Source organism: Triticum aestivum, chromosome 3B (genome assembly GCF_018294505.1).
Source record: "Triticum aestivum cultivar Chinese Spring chromosome 3B, IWGSC CS RefSeq v2.1, whole genome shotgun sequence".
NCBI classification, from domain to species: domain Eukaryota; kingdom Viridiplantae; phylum Streptophyta; class Magnoliopsida; order Poales; family Poaceae; genus Triticum; species Triticum aestivum.
In genome coordinates, this window is record NC_057801.1 from 65,457,960 (window position 1) to 65,483,684 (window position 25,725).

At 45.3% G+C, this 25,725-nt stretch overlaps 3 protein-coding genes across 4 annotated transcripts; all 3 read left to right on the top strand.

Moving 5' to 3' along the window:
• Positions 1-4,211: 4,211 nt before the first annotated feature.
• LOC123068601 (receptor-like protein kinase FERONIA) lies at positions 4,212-11,492 on the top strand. 2 transcript variants are annotated; one of them, XM_044491210.1, is made up of 3 exons: positions 4,212-4,792; positions 5,769-8,425; positions 8,605-11,492. In XM_044491210.1, the coding sequence occupies exon 2, from the start codon at positions 5,968-5,970 to the stop codon at positions 8,410-8,412; it is 2,445 nt and encodes an 814-aa protein (XP_044347145.1). In that variant the 5' UTR covers positions 4,212-4,792; positions 5,769-5,967; the 3' UTR covers positions 8,413-8,425; positions 8,605-11,492. The 2 variants fall into 2 exon arrangements, with proteins under 2 accessions (XP_044347145.1, XP_044347146.1); XM_044491211.1 differs by lacking the exon at positions 4,212-4,792 and having other exon boundaries at positions 5,366-8,425.
• A 981-nt stretch (positions 11,493-12,473) lies between these two features.
• LOC123068604 (uncharacterized) lies at positions 12,474-14,461 on the top strand. Its single transcript, XM_044491213.1, has 3 exons — positions 12,474-13,261; positions 13,390-13,592; positions 13,707-14,461. The coding sequence occupies exons 1-3, from the start codon at positions 13,067-13,069 to the stop codon at positions 13,774-13,776; spliced, it is 468 nt and encodes a 155-aa protein (XP_044347148.1). The 5' UTR covers positions 12,474-13,066; the 3' UTR covers positions 13,777-14,461.
• Positions 14,462-14,470: 9 nt separating this feature from the next.
• LOC123068602 (receptor-like protein kinase FERONIA) lies at positions 14,471-18,757 on the top strand. Its single transcript, XM_044491212.1, has 2 exons — positions 14,471-17,980; positions 18,164-18,757. Exon 1 carries the CDS (start codon positions 15,445-15,447, stop codon positions 17,965-17,967), a length of 2,523 nt encoding a protein of 840 aa, XP_044347147.1. The 5' UTR covers positions 14,471-15,444; the 3' UTR covers positions 17,968-17,980; positions 18,164-18,757.
• Positions 18,758-25,725: the final 6,968 nt, after the last annotated feature.

Genomic DNA, 25,725 nt, shown 5'->3' on the forward strand with positions numbered 1-25,725 from the left:
AACGGACCCGTTAGTCTTAGGGTTAATTAGAGATAAGGGTCGCTTGCTTAGGGATCAAGTAAGCCTTGCTTGGGAGTCAAGTAAACCTCTCTATATAAAGAGAGGAGATGTATCGATCTAATCAAGCAAGAATTAAGAAGGAAATCCCTTCCCTCTTCCCTGTGCGGTGCAGACCAACAGCCGTCCGACAGGGAGAAGGCATGATGTCACTGACAGCAGCGCACCGCGTAGCACCACTGCATTCCGCCACGAGCCGCCGCGAGGGCGCCTCTGCTGGTCACTCTTGCGACCACTTCCAGGTGGTCATACACATGCACTCCTTTTATCCAGGTGGTGTCCATGGGATCCAGGTGGCTGTACACGTGCACGTCCGACATGCAGATGGTGTCCACTTTTGGTTAAGGGGTCCAAAATAAAGCGTCCCAGTCCATTTCAGGTTGAGAATAATAAGACAAGTCAAGTTGTAAAAGGCTTATTTTTAGGTGTTAGGTTTGTGTTGCGTCGAGTCATGGTTATAAGTTGGTTAGGCTGCAGCTCTAGGACAAGCTGCATGTCCAGGTGGGGTGTAGTGTTAGAGTACGTAATGGGCCTAATGGACCCGTTAGTCTTAGGGTTAATTAGAGATAAGGGTCGCTTGCTTAGGGGTCAAGTAAGCCTTGCTTGGGAGTCAAGTAAACCTCTCTATATAAAGAGAGGAGATGTATATCGATCTAATCAAGCAAGAATTAAGAAGGAAATCCCTTCCCTCTTGCCCGGCCGTGAGCAAAAAGGTCCCCGGCCGGCCCTCTCGCGCCCTCCTTCTAGCAGCACCATAACAATTACTCTGACTGGTGGCAACCTTCTATATGCTCACCCAGATTCAGTAACTGATGAACAAGGTATACTCAGCAAGACAGGCTGGCATGATGTTGTCTTTGATGTCAGTTCACAAGAAACGTCTTTTCATATCCCTTTACACTGTATGCTTTCATTACTATTGCGGGAAGCAATGAAGAAATGTTTCGGAGAGGATGCCAAAACAGAGGAATGTTCAGTTGTGCAGTCCAATGAGTTCTTCTCTCAGGTACTTGGAGGTTGTGAGCCTTCTGGTTTTGCTTCAGTTGTGATGGAGCATCCATTAAGAGTGAGAGTATTTTGCACACAAGTGCGTGCCGGGATGTGCGTAAGAATGGTGATGCAACTATACTAAGTGCTGAGTGGTACCGCTCTGTGCAATGGTGATTTCTTGGTGACCTCAAATGAATTTCTATCCGACTTACAGTCCTGAAGTTGTACTGATTACCCATCTTTCCAGGTTTGAACAGGGCTTGGAGTCGGATTTGTTTCTGCTTCAATGCTGTGGTGCATTATCTTCTCCAGAGTTCTTTGTGGGGACCATTCAAGAAAGATTTAGTTTGTCAGATTATACATCTCTGGATCTCACTGAACAGAATGAGTAAGCCCCCAGTATATAATGACATATTGACACTATAGGGATGTAATAGCCTAAAATAAATACATGTGCTAATATTTAGTGTAATCGGAGTTTTGTACTGGGATTATTTGTTAAACTACCATGGCATGAAGAGAAGGAATATAAATGTCTGCTAAATTATACTCCCTCCATCCTGAAATAAGTATCTCAATCTCAGTACAACTTTATATTAAAATTAGTACAAAGTTAAGACACTTATTTCTAAGACTGAGGGAGTATGAGAGCATCTTGTTGCCTAGTTTGTAAAATATTTAGGCAACGAGTAGGAAGCCGTAGACATTATACTAACCAGGGGCAACGAGTAGGAAGCGGATAGACGGAAAATGCATTGCAGCCCTCTAGTGCCGCACACCCCTATATGAAAATAGCATTAAAAAATATCAGAAATTTCAAAAAAATTCTCAATTTTTGGGATATGAAACTTGATTGCCCGTTGTACACATGTGTTCACTTTCATGGGAATGGGTGCCCCTTGTATCCGCGGCGTAGGAACTACGGTGACGTACATTACATTAAGTTTTTTTTCTACACATATGTTTTTTTTTTGTTTTTTTACTGGCATTACCACGGGCACCCATTTCCTATGAAACTGGACACATGTGCACAACGGGCACCCAAGTTTTATATCTCAAAATTTCAGAAATTTATGAATTTTCCTAATATGTTTTTTAATGCTATTTTCGTATAGGGGTGTGTGACACCTGAGAGTCATAAATCCTCATCCGTGGATAGACACTATACTAAATAGGGTAGTGTAGAAGTTGGGTAACCTAACCTGCATAAAGTCGATCTAATCCAGTAATCCACCTCGGTAGCTTCAATAGGTGTCCCGCTCTTCTCTACCCATGTGTGCTATAAATAGCCTTTCGGCCGCTCAATGCAAAACACGTCTACATACATTTGATTCAAGAAAAAAAAGGTAGAACATTTTATAATTGGAACGAAGGGGGTATAATTAAAAAAACATATTTTATAACGAATTTAATGAAGTACATTTGGTTTTGTAGATATTAATATATTTTTATATAGATTCGGTCAAATTGACAATCCTAAAACTTCATTATGTTGAAACGGAGATAGTACTACACTATTACAAATTCAGATAAGATAACTAAAAGTAATTTAATCCAAATAACATGATGCAACTGACCCTTTATGGAAAAATTTCACATCATCGAGAATGTCCTCGCTATGGTACAATTCTACACAGGCTCCCCTCACAAATCTGATTAATATATTTAGCTCAAAGGGTATTGTAGTCTTTTGGTCCTGCCAACACACAGGGAGTGCTCGTTCTTTTTAGGGGTTAACACACAGGGTGGTTGGCAGGTTGCTACTGACGACCAATCGTCAATGGGCCCGGCCCAATAAGCACGACGCGTCTGTCTCCTGCGGAGACGAGCCGGTTGACGAGCCGCCGGAGACGGAGACGGCCTGAGTAGGTTATGGTTGAGGGTGTGGGGGCTCGCCGGCGTTGGAGAAGATGCCGTTGTGCGGAGTGTTTAGAGGGATGGCCGGGCTGGCGACGCCGGCTGCGGGTGACCGGAAACGGCGGTTGGGCCAGTGCCAGCGGCAGCGGGCACGCCTATTGGCGATGGAGGCGGGCCGAGATAGACGGCAGTGGGCGGGGTCGGGTGGGCTCGAGGCTCGAGCGCGACAGCGGCTCCATCTCGCATCTCATTCAGGTTTCATTCAGCTTCATGGTGAAAAATATTGCTGCACATTCCAAAGTGTTTTGCACAATTGTTGGGCTTGGCATATACTCTATATAGACACCACAAATGATTAGTCAAACTGTATTTATTTCATTTTGTGTCCAGATGGTATGCAGAGCTCAAGTTTCAAGCCATCAATGTCAAAATGGATGCAGCTGAGGTTCAGTTCACCCCACTGTCTATCTCAGTTAACAGCTTCAAAGCAGAGGTACAGAGTCTGGGTCCGGGTGCGCATCCCGCTGATGGCGGAGCCCTTCAATCCAAATCATGACGACGCGGTGGTCAGCCTCGAGATTTTTTGATCGACGATAAGGTGGCTGGCACATTCCCTGCCTGAACCTCGACAACAAACCAGAATTGTCCAATTAGCACCCTTATTTTTTGGTCTTCTCGACATGCTGATGCTTGTTTCGGCCTTTCACTTGTGGGTACAAACCATGCAAGCCAATATACATCACACACACACAAAAAAAATGTGCTTCAAGGAGCGGCTAGTTGAAGGGCAAGTTTATGCATTGCCAGATTCTGAAGTTTCTGAAGTAAAGCACTGAAATTTATCACCTGTTGTAATGGCTTGATGATATACGTTAGTGGATGAGATAGATGGATATGTCAATCGATACCAGAAGATACAGCACCTACATGCGGTCCAGCCATTGACCCACCGAGGTTTGAAAGATAACTCTTGTATCTCATATTTAATTAGTCTACAGTTACGTAGTGTCCTGGTGTTTGCTAGGAAGCTTCTCCACATGGAAAATCTAATGCGATTTGCAATAGAATCACAACCAAGCTGTTCCCTTGTGCCAATCTGGAACGAGGAATTAACATGGATCTAGTCGTCCAGCTAATCTCATCCATGGAATGGTAGCACAAAACGATGTCCTTATCCTGGCAGTAGTTTTCTATTCTCTTGGCTGGCTGACTGGTCACAAATAGCTCCACTTACTACATAGCATAAACAACCATATGCTTTCATGGAACTACGACTTTCCGATGGACAATATACATGTTTAAGTTCAGTGATTTATGATCGGGGGTAGAGTAGCGTGATTAATCTGCACCATGCTATTGTGATCTCGCTGAAATAACTAGTTAAATCTTTCCTTCTTTTGTCTGAATCGTTTGTGATTTTCTAGTATATATCATGTTGTGGATGTAGCAAGTTTCTACGAATCATATATGTTCGATTTGAAATAACATTATAAATGTTACACATTTGTTTCTTTATAATAAAGTTTAATTCCCTGCAGTCGTGCTATGGACATGGAAAACCAGTAGGCCATTCTTGTGGATGCCAAATGTAGTCTTTTTGGAGTGAAAAATCAAAGATGGTGAGATGATTGTTTTGCTTTGAACATGAGACCTGTCAACATTTATTCTTTGACTATCCTTTGCCCTGGCGTGCTGTTCATTTAGCATTCAATATTACTCCTTTGTGTGGCATGTCACATATTTTTGCCTGCTAAGGCACAGGGTGTGTCCATGCTCAATCTCTCATCATATTTGCCCACCAAAAGCGCTGTAACAGCTGCCGCTCATGCCTTCATCTCGCCCGTGGCTTTGATCTCTCTTCCCACATAAGCTCGGCCTTCCTGTTCAGGTAACCATGCATCCTCCTCCCCGTTCTTCTCGAGCTCCTTTATCTTGATCCAGTTGGATATGCTCTGTGTATCCATTCCTGGGCTCCAATTTTTGAAGGCTTCCGATATTTATAGCTTCCGCCCCAAATTTGGCCAAGGGGTTCCCCTGAGTTTAGTTCTTTCATGCACAATCACCATACTGTGTGTTTTGGAGTGACAACAATTCAGGTTTTCCTTAGATTGTTTTGTTTTTAGACTTTTAAAAAGTATGATCTTGAACCTAGCAAGAAGAGTACCTCTTCTTAGTGGAAACGTCAAAATAAAAGGCAAGTTGTCCACCAATTTCTTTTCTGGAATCTGGATGTGGAATCATCATTCAGGACTGTTGCTCCACAGGTAAAAAAACGGACTGTTGCTCCATGTTTTTTCTCTTGGTGTGATTTTTTGTACACAAATGTATACTACTCCCTCCGTCCGAAAATACTTGTCATCAAAATGGACAAAAGGGGATGTATCTAGAACTAAAATACATCTAGATACATCCCCTTTTATTCACTTTGATGACAAGTATTCCCGGACGGAGGGAGAAATATTACGATGTTTTAGATCAGTATATTAGTCGTCTAAAAGATCTTATGTTTCCTTACAGAGGGACTTGATCTCTTTCTTAAACGTAGTTTGTACATGCTAGATCTTCACTTTGTGAGATATATATTGGCTACTTTTGTTTAGCTAAATTTTCGCATTCCTTTTTTTTCTTATTTGCACTACTGTTGGAAAGAAATTAGTGAGCAGCCTTTGTCTATTTCTGTCTTTTGGTACAGTTTTCAACTTTCGGCGATGCCAGGAACTTCAGTTTACTAAAGTTCTTGCAATTATTAGTTGTGTTCTCTTACCCAAACACGTGGATGTTCTGCCTTGCATCAATGAGCTTTTGTTCAAATTGCCATGATTCAGTTTACTGAATTATCAACTTCTTTTTTGCTGCGATTGCAGGTTCTGTGGCTCTCTAGGTGTGCCTTCTTCACTATACAATAGCACGATCCTACGATCCTCAATTTTCCCGACATTTTCTTGCCTCAAATTCCAAGAAAATCACAACGTTCTTGCTCTATAGTCTATACAACTGCCCCCCTGTAGCAAGTTGCTGTAACGGAGTCCCCAATTATTTTATCCTGGTACACCAACCACCGCAATGGTGCTCCCGACATTACCAGTTACCCTCACATTCCTCACACTGTTAGCTCTCTTCTCGATTGCCAAGGCGGCTGACAAGAACTCCACAGCCTCTGGCCTCATCCTCCTAAATTGCGGAGCATCAACCCAAGACAATGATGATAGTGGTCGTACATGGGATGGGGACACCGGGTCCAAGTTTGCACCATTACTGGAAGGAGTTGCAGCCAATGCTTCGTATCAAGACCCTTCACTCCCCTCCAGGGTCCCTTGTATGACTGCACGCATCTTCACTTCAAATTACACCTATTCCTTCCCTGTCAGCGCAGGCCGCATGTTCTTACGCCTCTACTTCTATCCGATTGCTTATGAGAACTATGTTGTCTCCGATGCCTTTTTTGGTGTCACCGCAGGAAATCTTGTACTCTTAAATGGTTTCAGTGCTTGGCAAACTGCTCAGGCGACCAGTTCTGCCTACCTTGTCCGTGAATTCTCGGTGAATGTTTCTTTAGGCAGCTTGGACCTCACCTTTGCCCCATCAGCAGATCAGAATGGTTCTTATGCATTTGTCAATGGCATCGAGATTGTGCCCACTCCTGACATCTTTACAACATATGACACAAGATTTGTCGGCATAGGCACAACTCCATTCTCATTCGCCGCTGACACGGTCTTCCAGACTATGTACCGGCTCAATGTTGGGGGTGAAGCCATTTCCCCGACAAATGACTCGGGCTTTTACCGCTCATGGGCCGAAGATTCCCCATACATATTTGGTGACTCTGGGATATCATTCTCCAAAGATAGTAATTTGACTATTACGTATACACCTGCAGTGCCGAATTACACCGCTCCAATAGATGTCTATGGTACAGCTCGGTCGATGGGGTCAAATGCACAGGCCAACCTGAATTACAACCTTAAATGGATTTTACCGGTTGATGCGGGGTTCATCTACCTCCTAAGGTTCCATTTCTGTGAGATTAAGTACCCTTTTACCAAGATAAACCAGAGGTCGTTCTTCATCTACATCAACGACCAGACAGCGCAGCGGAACATGGATGTTATCGGTTGGAGCGGAGGAATCGGTAGAACAACATACAGAGACTATGTTATCAGCACTATTGGTTCTGGTCAGGTGGACGTGTGGATTGAACTTCAGCCTGATCTTTCAAGTAACCCAGAGTATTCTGATGCAATACTGAATGGTCTTGAGATCTTCAAGCTACCGGGTTCCGGTACAAATGAATCCAAAGTTGACATGCGAGCAGCCCTCATTGGAACTATCGGTGGTTTTTCTTTGATGTTGATTGCCATTTTGAGCACGCATGTCATCTGTAGGCGGAAGAAGGTAAAGAAGAGTTCTTGCAAGACCGACTACGGACATCTGAATCGTCACACTGAACAAAGAAAGCCTACATGTGATCTCGTCCGCCATTTCTCATTTGCAGAAATTCAAGTTGCCACCAAAGACTTTGATGGAGCACTTATCATCGGCAGAGGTGGTTTCGGGAATGTCTACAGTGGTGATATAGATGGAGGGACAAAGGTGGCGATCAAGCGATGCAACCAGAAATCCCAACAAGGCTTTCATGAGTTCCAGACTGAAATCGAGATGTTGTGCAATTTCCGACATCGCCACCTTGTGTCTCTGATTGGTTACTGTGAGGAGAAGAATGAGATGATTCTGGTGTATGATTACATGGCTCATGGAACATTGCGGGAGCATCTATACAACACCAGAAACCCACCACTGTCATGGCAGCAGCGCCTTGAGATTTGCATCGGTGCAGCCCGAGGACTGCATTACCTCCACACTGGCGTAGAGCTAGGAATCATCCACCGTGATGTTAAGAGCACCAACATCCTATTGGATGATAGGTTCATGGCAAAGGTTTCTGACTTCGGTCTGTCTAAGGCTAGTCCAGACATTGACAACACCCACATGAGCACCGCTGTGAAAGGCACCTTTGGATATCTTGATCCAGAGTACTTCCGGCTGCAGCGTCTCACCAAAAAATCAGATGTGTACTCCTTCGGGGTCGTGTTGTTTGAGACCTTGTGTGCGCGCCCTGTGATAAACACCGAGCTTCCGGATGAGCAAGTGAGCTTGCGTGACTGGGCACTTTCTTGCCAAAAGAGAGGTGTACTCAAGGAGATTGTTGACCCCCGTGTTAAGGAGGAAATCACCCCTGAGTGCTTCAGGATTTTTGCAGAGATAGCAGAGAAATGTGTAGCTGATCGTAGCATAGATAGGCCATCAATGGGTGATGTACTCTGGAACCTTGAGGTCGCACTCCAGCTGCAGCAGGATAGTGCAAGCTACAACAGCAACTGTACAGAGGGTGCTTCATCTCTTCAGATCAGCGCGGTGCATTCAGACAAACCATCCGCCAACTCAACAATTAGCGTCTCAGCGCAGAAAGCCATATTTTCAGATATTGCGCATGCAGAAGGCCGATAAAGGCAAACTGCAGGTCAGTATTTTATTTTGTTTACAAGTTTATAGTTACCCAACAACTGATATTTTGTTAGCTGGTCAACCTATATATTCAACATACTATTATGTTCTGGTGAGCTTGCATAATACTATCAGATAATTTAGTTTCCTCATAGATTTTTCTCTCGGTCACTGACATTTCAAAATATGCCCCAGGTTGCTATTTTGTTATTTTGCTACAAGGTTGCTCAGTGCCTCAGTTATCTTGATGCTGTAGTATTAACTACAGCCATATCTGACTGAACTATCAAGGATAAAGGAGGGGTCTACAGTAGATATATTACCCGAATTTTAAGCACTCTCCCTTCTCCGAGTCAATGAAGAAGTCATGAACAGTGTAATCAATCTAATTGGGGTTACGAAGGTGCCCAGTGGATATCCAGTGTCATCCCTTCTGATTCTTAGCGTCTTATCCAGCTTGTTCAGAGGCCACGTTTGTGATGACATGGCCAAGAAGCCGACGACGCCACTGAGGCACCCGTAGCCTCATTGGTGCTATGCATCGCCAGATATATGGAGCTAGTGGAGCCATAATTACAAAGTGAAAGGTAGACATACGTTTTTTAAATATATAGTATGCTTATTCCACAAAATTCTTAAGAATTGTTTAATTCAATGCCCACCTACACTCAAACTTTTCACATTCGCTCGAACACTTTGTTCACCCATTCATTTTAAATAATCTTGCAACTTACGCATATTCTGTAATCATTGATTTTGCACTCGCAGATTCATGTGTTTTCTTTATTATTATGTTTTTATTCATGTGACCCAATCACACCTGAATCTAAAATATGCAGTTCGCGCTTCCTGGAGTCCTCCAGCGAGCTGGTACAGTTTTTCGGTGTACCAGCACCCTTTTTACTGTACTTATTAAGGTAGCTACAGATATTGATTGATTTGGAGCTTCTATTTGGTCAAGAGTTTGTTATTCCTTTGTCCAAGATCTTGGAACTTACTATCTTGTTATCAAAGTTCATATTACATGGGTAGTCAGTAGCCTCACATAACTAGCACACTTCAACATATTTTCCACGGTGGCAATGTTGACAATGTGAACTTGCTTGAAGTAGAAATGACAATATCCGCGGAAAACTTGACAAATCCGATGAAAAGATTTTCCCTTGTTACAAGACTAGATAGGTGGCCTTTGCATGTATGTCAAGGGCATCTTTGATTCGCCGGATTATGGAAATGTAGTGATAGGGAAAATAAAAACAGGATAGAAAATGCATATGAAAACAGAGGATTAATAAATACAAGAGTTTCATGAGATTTAGTGTTAGAATCGTTGAGTTGAGTTACTATAAACAGTCAAATCACAAGACTGGTATGATTAGAATGTTCATGCTATTATTATAAACAGGTTAGAAAATGCATATGAAAACAGAGGATTAATAAATACGGAGTACAAGAGTTTCCTGAGGTTTCGTGTTAGAAACATCGAGTTAGAGTCACTATAAACAGTCAAATTACAAGACTGGTATGATTAGAATGTTCATGCTATTAAACCTTTCATAGCTTTTTTACCTTCACCTCATTACCTGTATCTCCTATGGACAAAGATTTTTTTTTTTTGAAGTTATTTTCCATCAACATCTAAAAAAGTATATTTACATCAAACCAAAGGGAAGGAAATAAAAACAGCTCCAAAGAGCTATCCGATACCATCATACCAGTCTTTTTTAACATGGTGACAATCATGGGAGAGGGGCATTCCCTCCTTCCTTTGGCCCTCGTGGCGGCGGCGCGGGCCGTCAGATCGGGGACAAGGGGCGCCTCGTCCGGCTGGTCTCCCGGAGGCGGGGACGGCTGGATCCGGCAGCGACTGGGCTAGGAGGAGGTGGCGCGGTGTGGCGGTGCTGGTGGCAGGGTTTCGGTCGAGGTCGTCTTCAATCTAGATCGAGTTCTCCATCGGGGCGTCGCACGGCGGTGGGATCGGATCGGCGGCAGCATCACCGGTTCGGCGGAGGGCTCCGTTCCAGCCAACCGCGAGATCGGGACGCCGTGGCCTCCGGTGAAAATCGCGTCTGACTGCGGTCATGGCGGACGATGGCGGCGTCTCAGACGTCGTTCATTTCTCGAGGCATCGTCGTTGCAGGTCACGTCAACCTGATCGAAAGGCTCCGGGGGAAACCCTTGATCTGGATCTACCGGATCGGACGATGGCAACGTTTTGATGTCGTTCTCCCTCCTGGGGGCATCGTTTTGGAGCAAGTGTTGACTGGAGGGGACAAGAGGAGGAGCGGCGTGGCATCTGGCAGGTTGACAACGGCGAGGCTCAGCGGCATGGAGCAGCGGGGGTCTCGCCGATGGGCGTGTGATGATGGACGAGTGCAGGGTGGTGGCGCTGTCTGGCGTCGTGGTGGCGTCGATGGCAGTGAGGCCTAACACGGTTCATGCAACAGTTCAGCTCTGAAGATGGATTGATGGTACGTGGCTGTGGCGGCCTCATACCCGGCAGGGGGCCTGGTTGACGAGCACGCCGGACTGGTGGGTGCCCATACCCGGAAGGAGTCCTGGTTGGGACCTCAGGTCTAAGATGTTAGGTTTGGCTGCGAGGTCTGTTTGGTATTAGGCCCAGACCATCAGCGCCCCTTCATCAGTTAGATAGGAGTAGCGACAGAGGTTGCGAAGATGGTGGCTTTGGTCTTACTGTTGTACGATTTTGTAAGGTCTTGTGTTAATAATCAATAAAGTGGCCGTATGCATCGTCCAGATGCAGAGGCCGGGGTATTCTCCCTTTTCAAAAAAAAAATGGGAGAGGAAACCTAGAGGACCAAGGAATCAATCCATTGATCCAGACTGTCCACATTCTTTGATTTTGTCCTGATCCTAACCAGTTAAATGTCAGGTTTCAGCTTGAATTTCCATGATCTTACCATAGGAGTTTCATTCGTGAAGATCTTTCAATTTCTCTACATCGATATATTTCAGCAACTCCCTCGGTCCCAAATTACTTGTTGCGGAAATGGATAAAAACAAATGTATTTAGATCTAAAATATATCTAGATACATCCCTTTCCGCGACAAGTAATTTCATATGGAGTGAGTAATATCTTATGTACAGCGACGCGGGAGCTCTCGTGCTAATTTTTTTTTAAAAGAATTTCCATTCGATTGAACCAGATTGATGAACCGCGTCACCAGCGGAAACTTTCTGTTCATACATGGCTGCTACATTCTTTCCCCTGCACTTGAATCTCCTGTGATTTACAGCTACCATGGTTCCCTCGGCACTATTCATTTGCTTTGCTACGCTCTGTAGCTCCAAACCAAGGAGGCTTTGTCCGAAAGCCTGGCGCTGGTCACCCCGTCGGCCGCTCCAGCTGCTCGACGGTATATGCACAGGCCGACGGGAAAGCAAGCGAGCGGGCGTACGGTCAGTGCTGTCAATATCTGTCGTCGGCACCACGACAAGCGTCGCGTCGAGCCGCCCTCCGGTCCAGGGAACTGAAGCTCTGACGCCTCTGACGCCACGGCGAGAGAGACAGAGAGAGACGAGCGTCAGCGCAGACCGCAAGATAAGACGGGACGCGCCCTTCCCACTCTCTAGCGTGCGAACCGACCACCTGCTTAATATTTTAGACCCCTCAAACCGAAAGGTACATACAGAGGCCGAGCTCCATAGAGCTCTTTATTTTTTTTTCTCCAAGGAAAATACAATTTCCACATATTGAAAAATCTGAAAAAATGTATATACACAGATGCATATTTGTAGTATACATGTACAAAATTTCATAAACATATATGTTCATATGTAATGTACACAAAAAAAAGATAAATACACAGATTAAAATGGGCCTTTTCTTTGTTGTTTTTGGGTCAGATATTTATCTTTTTTGTGTAGCATACAAATAATCAAATTACTTGATGAAACTTTGTACATACTCGAAGAACATGCATATGTATTTGTATAAGAAAATGACATTTTCTTGAAACTTATTTATTTTTACTTTTTTGCAAAATGAGCTCCATGGAGCCCTGCCTCCGCACTCCCCCTCAAACCATTTATATACGTTCGTGCAGATGGCCCGATCATTGCTTGGTCACAAATTTGCCACCCAACCTAACCCCTCAAAATTGGCTCTAGACATTTGGGCTATCGGGCATCCCCACACCCAACCCGTATGTGGGATGGCTATGGAGCGGCCGGACATGTCCGCCATGTCGGGTCGATGGGAGGGCCTGCACCAAAACCCATCGGTCTAATGGGTTTTTTTTTGGTTCGATGAGGACGCATTCATGGCGCCTCTCCAGCGTGCCACCCGAGGGACCAAATCAGGCTATTTAATCCAAATAACATGATGCATTGCAACTGATTATTTCACATCATCTAGAAGGTCCTAGCTACAGTACAATTCTACACACGCGCCCCTCCCAAATCTGATTATATATTTTAGCTCAAAGGGTATTCTAGTCTTTTCGTCTTGCCAACACACAAAGGAGGTTGGCAGGTTGCTGCTGACAACCAATCGTCAATGGGGGCGAAGCGGCCAAGCCGGAGCACGACGCGGCTGTCTCCGGCGGAGATGAGGCGGTTGACGAGCCACCGGAGACGGAGACTGCCTGAGTAGGTTAGGGTTGAGAGTGCGGGGGCTCGCCGGCGTCGGAGAAGATGCCGTGGTGCGGGGTGTTTAGAGGGATGGTCGGGCTGGCGACGCCGGCCGCGGGTGACCGGAAACGGCGGTTGGGCCAGAGCCAGCGCCCACGCCTGGTGGTGGTGGAGACAGGCGGGGATGGACGGTGGTGGTGGGGTCGGGTGGGCTCGAGGCTCAAGCGCGACAGCGGCTCCATCTCGCATCTCATTCAGGTTTTTTCAGCTTCATGGTGAAAAATATTGCTGTACATTCGTAAGATTTTTGCACAATTGTTGGGCTTGGCATATGTAGATACACCAGAAAAGGACTGATAACTGTATTTATTTCATTTTGTGTCCAGATGTATGCAGAGTTTAAGTTTCAAGCCATCAATGCCAAAATGGATGCAGCTGAGGTTCAGTTCACCCCACTGTCTGAATTAACAGCTTCAAAGCAGAGGTACAGAGTCCGGGTCCGGGTGTGCATCCCACTGATGTGGGAAACCTTCAATCCAAATCACGACGACGTGGGGGTCAGCCTCGAGATTTTTCGATCGACGACAAGGTGACTGGCACATTCCCTGCCTGAACCTCGACACCAAATAGAATTGCGTAGTTAGCACCGTTATTTTTTGGTCTTCTCAACATGCTGATGCTTCTTTCGACCTATCACTTGCAGGGACAAACCAAGCAAGCCAATATACATCACGCACACAGATAAAAATGTGTTTCAAAGAGGGGCTAGTTGAAGGGCAAGTTTATGAATTGTCAGATTCTGAAGTTTATGAAGTAAAGCGCAGGGATTTCATCACCTATCGTAATGGCTTGATGATGTACGTTGGGGGATGAGATAGACGGAGATGCGGTCCAACCATTGACCACTGAGGTCTGAAAGATACCCCTTGGATCTCACGTTTAATTAGTTTTAAATTTACATAGTCTCCTGGTGTTTGTTAGGAAGCATCTCCGCTAGTCCTTGAGCTACTCCCATCCAAGGCATGGTGGCACAAAACAATTTCCTTATCCTGGCAGTGGCAGTAGCTCTCTATTCTATTAATTGGTTGATTGGTCACATATTGCTCCACTTGCTACATAGCATAAACAAACCCTATGCTTTCGTGGAACTATAACTTTCCGGTGGATACTACATTTTTAAGTTGAGAGATTTATGATTGCTTTGAACCAGCGACCATTCAACTTACATTCTTTGACCATCCTTTGCCCCGAGTTGCTTTGTGTGCTGTTTATTTTGCGATTAATATTACTCCCGGGGGTGGCATGTCACATATTTTCGTCCACTAAAGCACTCAGCGAGTGCATGCTCAATCTCATCACCTGTGCCCACCAAAAGCGCCGAAACTGCTGCTGCTCGGGCCTTCATGTCGCCCATGGCTTTGATTTTTCTTCCCACATGAGCTCGGCCTTCCTGTTGAGGTAACCATGCATCCCCCTTCTCTTCTTTTCAAGCTCCTTTATCTAGTTGATTCGGTTGGATATGCTCTGTGTGTCCATTCTTGGGCTTGAATCTTTTAAGGCTTAGCTTCTGCCCCAAATTTTGCCAAGGGATTCCCCTGAAGTCAGTTTTTTCATCCACAATCACCATACTGTGTGTTTTCGAGTGACAGCAATTGAGGTTTTCCTGCTTGGATTGTTTTGTTTTTAGACTTTTAAGAAGTATGATTTCGAATCTAGTAAGAAGAGTAGACCTCTTTTAGGGGAAACATCAAAATAAAAGGCAAGTTGTCCACCAATGTCTTTTGTAGATGTGGAATCATCATTCAGGACTGTTGCTCCACAGGTCAAAAAAAGGACTGTTGCTCCATGTGTTTCCTCTTGGTGTGAATTTTTCAAGCACAAACGTATACTAATGTTTACTTGATTTCTTTCCTAAACGTTCTGTTTGTACATTCTGGATCTTCCCTTGTGAGATATATATTGGCTACTTCTATGTTGAGCTAAATTCTCGCACTCTTTTTTTTTTCTTCTTCTTATTTGCACTACTATTGGAAAGAAATTATTGAGCAGGCTTTGTCTATGTCTGTCTTCTGGTACTGTTCTCAACTTTCGGTGATGCCAGGAACTTCACTTTACTAAAGTTCTTGCAATTATTAGTTGTGTTCTCTTACTCAGACACGTGGATGTTCTGCCTTGCATCAATGAGCTTTTGTTCAAATTGCATGATTCAGTTTACTGAATTATCAACTTCTTTTTTGCTGCGATTGCAGGTTTTGTGGCACTCTAGGTGCGCCAACTTCACTAAACAATAGCACGATCCTAAGATCCTCAATTTTCCCGACATTTCCTTACCCCAAAGTCCAAGAAAATAACAATGTTCTTGCTCTATACAACTGCCCCCCTGTAGCACGTTGATGTAAGGGAGTCCCCAATTATTTTATCCTGGTACACCAACCACCGCAATGGTGCTCCCAACCTTACCGGTTACCCTCACATTCCTCACACTGCTAGCTCTCTTGTCGATTGCCAAGGCGGCTGATAACAACTCCACAACCTCTGGCCTTATCCTCCTAAATTGCGGATCATCAACCCAAAACGATGATGATAGTGGTCGTACTTGGGATGGGGACACCGGCTCCAAATTCGCGCCATCAATGAAAGGAGTTGCAGCCATTGCTTTAGGCCAAACCCCTTCACTCACCCCCAGGGTTCCTTATACAACTGCACGCATCTTTACTTCAAATTACACCTATTCCTTCCCTGTCAGTCCAGGCCGAATGTTCTTACGCCTATACTTCTTTTCAACTGCTTACGAATACTATGCTGTCTCAGATGCCGTCTTCGGAGTCACGTCACGGAATCTTGTCCTCTTAAATGACTTCAATGCTTTGCAAACAGCTCAGGCGATCACTTCTGCCTACCTTGTGCGTGAATTCTCGGTGAATGTTTCTTCAGGCAGCTTGGACCTCACCTTTGCACCATCAGCACAACAGTATGGGTCTTATGCATTTGTGAATGGCATTGAGATTGTGCCCACGCCTGACATCTTCGCAACACCTGACATAAGATTAGTCAGCGGTGATAACACATCTCCATTCACATTCGATGCTGACATGAGCCTCCAGACTATGTACCGGCTCAATGTCGGGGGCCCAGCCATTTCCACGGAAGGTGACTCGGGCTTTTACCGCTCATGGGCCAATGATGCCCAATACATACTTGGTGGCTCTGGGTTGACCTTTTGGAAAAATGATAATTTGACTATCAGTTATACATCTAGAGTGCCGAATTACACCGCCCCAGTTGATGTCTATGGTACAGCTCGGTCGATGGGGCCAACTGCACAGATCAACCTGAACTACAACCTTACATGGATTTTTCCGGTTGATGCAGGTTTCTTTTACCTCCTAAGGTTCCATTTCTGTGAGATTAAGTATCCTATTACCAAGGTGAATCAGAGGTCATTCTTCATCTACATCAACAACCAGACAACGCAGAAGCAAATGGATGTCATCGTCCGGAGCGGAGGAATCGGTAGACCAACGTACACTGAATATGTTATCATGGCTATTGGTTCTCGTCAGGTGGACATGTGGATTGCACTTCACCCTGATCTTTCAAGTAAACCACAGTATTCGGATGCAATTCTGAATGGTCTCGAGGTCTTCAAGCTACAGAATTACGGACCGAGCAATCTTGCTGGGCTCAGTCCTCCACTTCCGCAAAAGCCTGATGTGAATCCTACTAGGCTATCTAATGGTGAAAGAAAATCCAAAGGTGGCATACAAGCAATCATCGGTGGTACTACTGGTGGTTTTGCTTTATTGTTGATTGCCCTTTTCAGCATGTGTGTTATATACAGACGGAAGAAGGTAGCGAAGAGTCCCGGCAAGACCGACTATGGACATGTGAAGCATCCAACTAAATGCATAAAGTCTACATGTGATCTTGTACGTCATTTCTCATTTGCTAAAATTCAAGTTGCCACCAAAGACTTTGATGAAGCACTTATTATCGGCAGAGGCGGTTTCGGGAATGTCTACATCGGCGATATAGATGGAGGGACAAAGGTGGCAATCAAGCGATGTGACCAGAAATCCCAACAAGGCTTTCATGAGTTCCAGACTGAAATCGAGATGCTGTGCAATTTCCGCCATCGCCACCTTGTGTCTCTGATTGGCTATTGTGAGGAGAAGAATGAGATGATTCTGGTGTATGACTACATGGCTCATGGAACACTGCGTGAGCATCTGTACAACACCAGGAACCCACCACTACCGTGGCAGCAGCGCCTTGAGATTTGCATCGGTGCAGCCCAAGGACTGCATTACCTCCACACCGGCGTAGAGCAAGGAATCATCCACCGTGACGTCAAGACCACCAACATCCTACTGGATGATAGGTTAATGGCAAAGGTTTCCGACTTCGGTCTGTCTAAGGCTAGTCCAGACATTGGAAACACCCACATGAGCACTGCTGTGAAGGGCACCTTTGGATATCTTGATCCGGAGTACTTCCGGCTGCAGCGTCTCACCAAAAAATCAGATGTGTACTCTTTCGGGGTCGTGTTGTTTGAGACCCTGTGTGCGCGCCCTGTGATAAACACTGAGCTCCCTTATGAGCAAGTGAGCTTGCGTGACTGGGCGCTATCTTGCTGGAAGAACGGTGTACTTGAGGAGATTGTTGACCCCCGTGTTAAGGAGGAAATCACCCCTGAGTGCTTCAGGGTTTTTGCAGAGATAGCAGAGAAATGTGTAGCTGATCGTAGCATAGAGAGGCCATCAATGGGTGATGTACTTTGGAACCTTGAGGTCGCACTCCAGCTGCAGCAGGCTAGTGCAAGCTACAACAGCAACCGTGCAGAGGGTGCTTCATCTCTTCAGATCAGCGCGGTGCATTCAGACAAACCATCCACCAACTCAACAATTAGCATCGCAGCACAGGAAGCCATATTTTCAGATATTGCGCATGCAGAAGGCCGATAAAAACAAACTGCAGGTCAGTATTTTATTTTGTTTACAAGTTCATAGTTACCCAACAACTGATATTTTGTTAGCTGGTCAACCTATATATTCAACATACTATCTATGTTCTGGTGAGCTTGCATAATACTATCAGATAATTTAGTTTCCTCATATTAGAATTTTCTCTCGGTCACTGACATTTCAAAAATATCCCCAGGTTGCTATTTTGTTATTTTGCTACAAGGTTGTTCATTGCCTCGGTTATCTTGATGTAGTAGTATTAACTACAGCCATATCTGACTGAGCTATCAAGGATAAAGGAGGGATCTACAAAGGACATATTACCCAAATTTTAAGCACTCTCCCTTCTCCGAGTCAATGAAGAACTCATCAACAGTGTAATCAATCTAATTGGGATTACGAAGGTGCCCAGCGGATATCCAATGTCACCCCTTCTGATTCTCAGCGTCTTATCCAGCTTGTTGAGAGGCCGCGTTTGCGATGGCATGGCCAAGAAGCCGGCGACGCCACTGAGGCACCTGTAGCCTCATCATTGCTATGCGTCGCCAGATATATGGAGCTAGTGGAGCCATAATTACAGAGTGAAAGGTAGACATACATTTTTTTAGATAGTATGCTTATTCCACAAAATTCCTAAGAATTGTTTAATTCAATGCCCACCTACACTCGAACTTTTTACATTCAGTCAAACATTTTGTTCGCCCATTCATTTTACATAATCTTTCAACTTTCACATATTCTGTAATCATCGATTTTGCACTCGCATATTCATGTGTGTTCTTTATTGTTACGTTTTTATTCATGTGGCCCAATCACACCTGAAACTAAAGTATGCAGTTTGCACTTGCTAGGGTCCTCTCGGGAGCTAGTACAGTTTTTCAGTGTGCCAGCACTTTTTAACCGTACTTAAGGTAGCTACAGATATTGATTGTTTTGGAGTTTCTGTTTGGTCAAGAGTTGTTATTCCTTGGGCCAAGATCTTGGGACTTACTATCTTGTTATCAAAGTTTATATTAAGTGGGTAGTCACTAGCCTCACATAACTAGCACACTTCAACATATTTTCCACTGTGGTAATGTTGACAATGTGAACTTTGGTTAAAGTAGAAATGACAATATCCGCGGAAAACTTGACAAATCCGATGAAAAGATTTTCCCTTGTTACAAGACTAGATAGGTGGCCTTTGCATGTATGTCGAGGGCATCTTTGATTCGCCGGATTATGGAAATGTAGTGATAGGGAAAATAAAAACAGGATCGAAAATGCATATGAAAACAGAGAGGATTAATAAATACTCCCTCCGTTCCAAAATACTTGTCTTTCTAGGCATTTCAAATGGACTCAACATACGGATGTATGTAGACATATTTTAAAGTGTAGATTCACTCATTTTGCGCCGCATGTAGTCACTTGTTGAAATCTCTAGAAAGACAAGTATTTAGGAACGGAGGGAGTACAAGAGTTTCATGAGATTTAGTGTTAGAATCGTTGAGTTGAGTCACTATAAACAGTCAAATCACAAGACGGGTATGATTAGAATGTTCATGCTATTAAACGTTTCATAACTTTTTTACCTTCACCTCATTACCTGGATCTCCTGTTGACGGGATTTTTTGAAGTTGTTTTCCATCAACATCTAATAAGGTTATTTACATCAAACTAAAGGAAAGGAAATAAAAACAGCCCCAAAGAGCTATCCGATACCAGTCTTTTTCTAACATGCATGGTGATAATCATGGGAGAGGAAACCTAGAGGACCAAGAAATCAATCCATTGATCCAGACTGTTCACATTCTTTGATTTAGTTCTGATCCTGACCAGTAAAAGGTCATGTTTCAGCTTGAATTTCCGTGCTCTTACCGTAGGAGTTTCATTCTTGAAGATCTGTCGATTTCTCTGCATCCATATATTCCAGCGACCCATAATGATGATCATAATATCCAATGGACAGAGACGCGGGAAGCTTTCATGCTACTCCCTCCGTCCGGAAATACTTGTCCCAGAGATGAATGTATCTAGACTTATTATAGTTCTAGATACATTCATTTTTATCAATTTCATCGACAAGTATTTTCAGACGGAGGGAGTACTTTTTTCTCCATTCGATTGAACCAGATTGATGAACCGTGTCACCAGCGGAAAACTTTCTGTTCCTGCATGGTTGCCACATTCTTTCGGATCCGGCTTGCCTGCTCCCTTCCCATGCTCCCATCCGTGCTCCCACTTCATCCTACGGCTGTCCTTTTCTCCTTTTCTTTTCTAATCTAATCATCTCCCCCCTGATTTTCAGGGGGTGGGGCCGGGCCTTATTTTCTTCCAATCAAATCAAGCCACGCACGCGGGAGCACGGATGGGAGCATGGGGAGGGAGCAGGAAAGTCTCGTCCCATTCTTTACCCTGCACTTGTATCTATCTCCTGTGATTCCGGAATCACAGCTAGCATGGTTCCCTCAGCATTATTTATTTGCTTTGCTACGTTGTTGCTCCAAACCAAGGCTTTGTTCGAAAGCCTGGGCTGGTCACCCCGTCGCCGTCGGCCGCTCCAGCTGCTCGACGGTATGCACAACGGTACAGGCCGACGGGAAAGCAAGCGAGCGGGCGTACGTCCAGGTCCAGTCCTGCCAATGTCTGTCGTCGGCACCACAAGCGTCGCGTCGAGGTGCCCTCCGGTCCACGGAACTGAAGCTCTGACGCCACGGCCAGGAGGATCAACTGAGAATCCACAAGTTCGGTATGAGCAGGGTCACGGGTACTAGTTTTGTGTTGCAGTTTGATGAGTGGAAAAAGAAGGAGTCGCAGGGCACACCGTTAACTCAGATTTGGGTTCGTTTCTCATGGGCGCCATTTGCTCCCCTGACAGCTTTTTGGTTACGTGGACCCCGGGTTCTTTGATTGGCAAGACTGAGCAGGTGGATATGCAGTTCACACGTGCTCACGGGGTGGCGCGTTTACTTGTCAGTGTTGCTAACATTGAGTTCCTGTCGGACGTGGTGCCTTGGACGCATGAAGGCGTTCTGTATCAGTTGGATGTTGAGTATGAGGATCCTAACCTTTTCCGTGAGTTTGAGGATGATAATCCTATGGACACCTCCGAGGGAGGAGGTGCTTCGGGGAACCAAGATGATAGTGCTAAGAGTAATGATGATAAGGCCAAGGGGCCTTTGGGTCCGTCTGATTCTGGTGACACTGCTCCTGATAGGTCAACTGGCACGGTCCCGATGAGTACTTTGCAGCTTGGTTCCTTGGGGGCTTTCTCGGCTCCGCCTAGGCTTTGGTGTGACCGAGTTGATCCAGTGAGCCCCGTGGTAAGTCCGTGTGTGTCGAAGCCTATTGAGGTGGGAGGTGACGAGGGGCAGGAGGCCCCTCCCTCTTCTCCTACTCCTTCTCCGGTTATGGAGGAGGTGGCTGCGACGGTAGTCTCGGCTGGAGGTGGCGGGCAGGTGGCCCGGCGATCCGTGTCGCCATCATCGTCGGTGCCGAGGGCGAGCTCGGGGGTTTCACTCCCTCCCATGAGGTCGGCTGTGTGCGGAGGGGTGTGCGTGCAGGAGGCCACCGCACCCCTTCCTGCCAGGCCGCTTCCTGCCACGGAGGGCGGGTCGGGTGGCGTGGCCGTTATGACGCCCCACTCCCCGGATCGCTCCCCTAGGCTGGCCTCGCCGCTCTCGGGTCCGTCGGCTGCTCCGGCTATCGGCGGGACTCCCGTGGACAGGCCGCGGGAGATGTCGTCGTCTTTTGGTGCTGCGCCGGAGGTCCCAGCACGGGTCACCGCTGTTGGGGGACGGGCAGGAGGCCCTTCCCCTAGCAGAGCTTCACGCGAGGAGGTCATCGCCTTTGGTGGGATTACGGATCCTATCTCTGAGGGGAGGCGGATCAGCGGGAGGCTACAGGAGCAGCCGGACGTTGATGACATGCAGCTGAGGTGTGCTATGAGGGCGGCCAAGCTGCGTGACGTCGAGATGTCCACCGGTATGTCTGTTAATAAATCAAATTCAATTTTGCATTTTACCAATGATGAGATTGTTCATGATGCAAATCAACTAGGAGTTTCGCTTGGTAGTAATGATATGGAGATCTCTAGGTCAGTTAATGACATTCTTGATTTAGAAGCAGAGAGGGCGTTGGAAATTATTCGTAACATAGCTGCCGTTAAACCTATGAATGAGTCGGACATTGATGCGCTTGGGGTCAGGGTTCTTGATGGTTTGTGTGCCGATCTTGACCTTGCGTTACCGGGAACGGAGGAGGAGGAGGGTTTTGCTTTTCCTGAGACCTCTAACCATGTAGATGAGTCGTTGGTGATTGCGGCTGAGCCCGAGTGTGGTGACCGAACTAAAGATCGCATTAAGCCTAAACGAACTTGGAAACGGAAGGTTTATCCTGTGTCGGCTGTGCGTAGAAGTGCTAGGATCCGTACCTCTAAAAAAATTCATGATGAAATATGAGAGGCATTTTCTGGAATAGCAGAGGTCTTAAAGACTTGGCTAAAAGAAGGTTTCTAGCGGATGCTTCTCTTGAACATCATTTGGATTTTATTGCTTTGTCAGAGACTCGAAGAGACAACTTCACTTCCCAATTTCTTAGCACTTTATCGGGGGGAGGGGGTAGATTTCGACTGGCATTGCCTCCCTCCGCGAGGAAGATCCGGTGGGGTTTTACTTGGGGTTAAGTGTGATTCTTTGGAAGTTCGGAGTGTAGTTCTGGGAGAGTTTGCGGTAAAGTTTCGGGTCAGAACTAAGGCCGATGGGTTTGATTGGGCTTTGGTGGCGGTTTACGGCGCCGTGCAACCAGAACTCAAACCAGACTTCTTGGCCGATCTGGTCCGTGTGTGTGGTAACGAGCAGCTCCCTATCTTAGTGGCGGGTGATTTCAACATTATTCGAAGAAGGGAGGAAAAGAATAATGAGAATTTTGATGGCAGATGGTCGTTTATGTTCAATACCATCATTGAGAGCTTGGATCTCATAGAGATAGAGCTCTCGGGTAGGAAATTCACTTGGGCTAGCTCGTTACCAATCCCGACTTTTGAGAAGCTAGACCGTGTCTTAGCTAGCGTCGAATGGGAACAGAAGTTTCCCCTGGTAACAGTGCAAGCGCTGACACGAGGTATCTCGGATCACACGCCGTTACTAGTTGACTCGGGGGCTCAAACCCATGCGGGTAACAAGAATATTTTCTCGTTTGAACTTGCATGGTTTGAAAGAGAAGGGTTCCTCGAGCTGTTAGCTAGAGAGTGGGCTAAAGACTCAGGAGGAAGGTCACCTATTGAAAGATGGCAATGCAAGATTTGTCATCTACGAAGGTTCCTTCGTGGATGGGCTAAGCATACGCATGGGATTTATAAAGCTGAGAAGGAATGACTCCTTCTACTTATTCAGACCCTAGAAGTAAAAGCTAAAACTTCTATTTTAGATACCAGCGAGCTGGAAACTAAGATGGAGGCTGAGCTGCAGTTGAAAGATCTCCTCCGCGAGGAGGAATTGAAGTGGGCGCTGTGAGCTAAGGTTCGCAAAATCGTCCAAGGAGAGGATAACACTCAATTCTTTCATATGATTGCTAATGGAAAGCATCGTAAGAAGAGGATTTTCCAATTAGAGCAAGACGAAGGGACGATAGTTGGTCAAGAAATTCTGAAAGTTTACATTACCAACTATTATAAGCAGTTGTTTGGACCTCCGGAAGAGAATTTTGTTTCCTTAGATGAGTCAAGGGTTGAGGATGTTCCTCAACTTGAGACTGACGAGAATGAGATTTTGACTGCTCCCTTTACGGAGAAAGAGGTGTTTGAGGCCATCGCACAAATGAAAAATAATAAGGCTCCAGGACCGGATGGGTTTCCGGTGGAGTTTTATAAAAATGTTGGCACTTTATTAAGGGGGACCTGATTCCGATGTTCCATGAGCTTTTTGCTGGACAGCTTCAATTGTTTAAGCTGAATTTTGGAACGATAACTCTACTTCCTAAGAAGATAGAGGCCGTTCGCATTCAGCAGTTCAGGCCTATATGTCTGCTTAATGTTAGTTTCAAAATCTTCACCAAGGTTGGGACGAACAGACTTACATAGATTGCGCATCCTGTGGTGCAACCGTCCCAGACTGCTTTCATGCCAGATAGAAATATCCTTGAAGGGGTTGTCGTCTTGCATGAAACGCTCCATGAGATTCACTCAAAAAAACTAGATGGCGTTGTTTTTAAAGTGGATTTTGAAAAGGCATACGATAAAGTTAGATGGCCTTTCCTTCAACAGGCTTTGCGTATGAAAGGATTTGATCAGTCCTGGAGAAACCAGATTGAATCCTTTACGCAAAAAGGGAGTGTAGGGATTAAAGTGAATGATGACATAGGTCACTACTTCCAGACACACAAAGGGTTAAGGCAAGGAGATCCAATGTCACCGATCCTATTCAACATAGTGGTAGATATGCTGATCATTTTAATAGGACGGGCTAAGGATGCGGGGCAGGTAGGCGGCCTTGTTCCGCATTTAGTTGATGGAGGTATCTCCATCCTTCAGTATGCTGATGATACTATCATCTTCATGGAGCACGACTTGGCGAAAGCGAGAAACATGAAGCTCGTGTTATGCTTATTTGAACAATTGACCGGGTTAAAAATTAACTTCCACAAGAGCGAATTGTTCTGTTTTGGACGAGCTAATGATGACCAGGAGGCTTATAAACAATTGTTCGGATGTGAATTGGGAACGTTACCGTTCACGTATTTAGGTATACCCATTCATCATCGTAAGGTGACTAACAAAGAGTGGAAATGCATTGAGGATCGTTTTGAGAAGAAACTGAGCTGTTGGAAAGGGAAGCTCATGTCATATGGAGGGCGATTAATTTTGATCAATTCGGTCCTCACAAGTATGCCTATGTTTCTCCTATCCTTTTTTGAGGTCCCGGTGGGAGTCAGGAAGAGGCTAGATTTCTATCGATCACGATTCTTTTGGCAGAGTGATGAGCTTAAACGAAAGTATAGGCTTGCTAAATGGGATATAATCTGTAGGCCGAAGGACCAAGGGGGTCTAGGTATTGAAAATCTGGAAGTCAAAAACAAATGTATCCTTAGCAAGTGGTTGTTCAAACTTTCGTCCGAGACGGAGGCTACTTGGGCTCAGATTTTGCGAAATAAGTATCTTCACTCTAAAACCTTATCCCAGGTGACAGTGAGGCCGACTAACTCATCATTTTTGGAAAGGCTTGATGAGAGTCAAACCACTCTTTTTCAACATGACAAGGTTCTTAGTCGGAAATGGAGCTACTACGAGGTTCTGGGAGGATACGTGGCTTGGGGAGACTCCCCTTACGCTTCAATATCCTACTTTGTATAACGTTGTTCAACCTAGAGAAGCCTACGTTGCAACCGTTCTACAATCCACTCCCCTCAATATTAGTTTTCGGAGGACGCTAGTGGGAAATCTTTGGGAGGCCTGGCTTCATCTTGTAAGACGATTGATGGATGTCCAGTTGTCTCAACAGCCAGATCAGTTGTATTGGAAACTAACTAAGAACGGCGTGTTCTCGGTCAAATCCATGTATCTGGATGTTATTAACTCTAGCATGATTCCTTCCTCAAAGCACGTTTGGAAAGTGAAGGTACCTTTGAGAATCAAAGTGTTTATGTGGTTTGTGCATAAACAAGTTATTTTGACTAAGGATAATCTGGCAAAACGCAACTGGGTGGGTTCTGCAAGATGTAGTTTTTGCGACCATAACGAAACTATCACACCTCTTTCTTGATTGTCCGCTGGCCAAGATT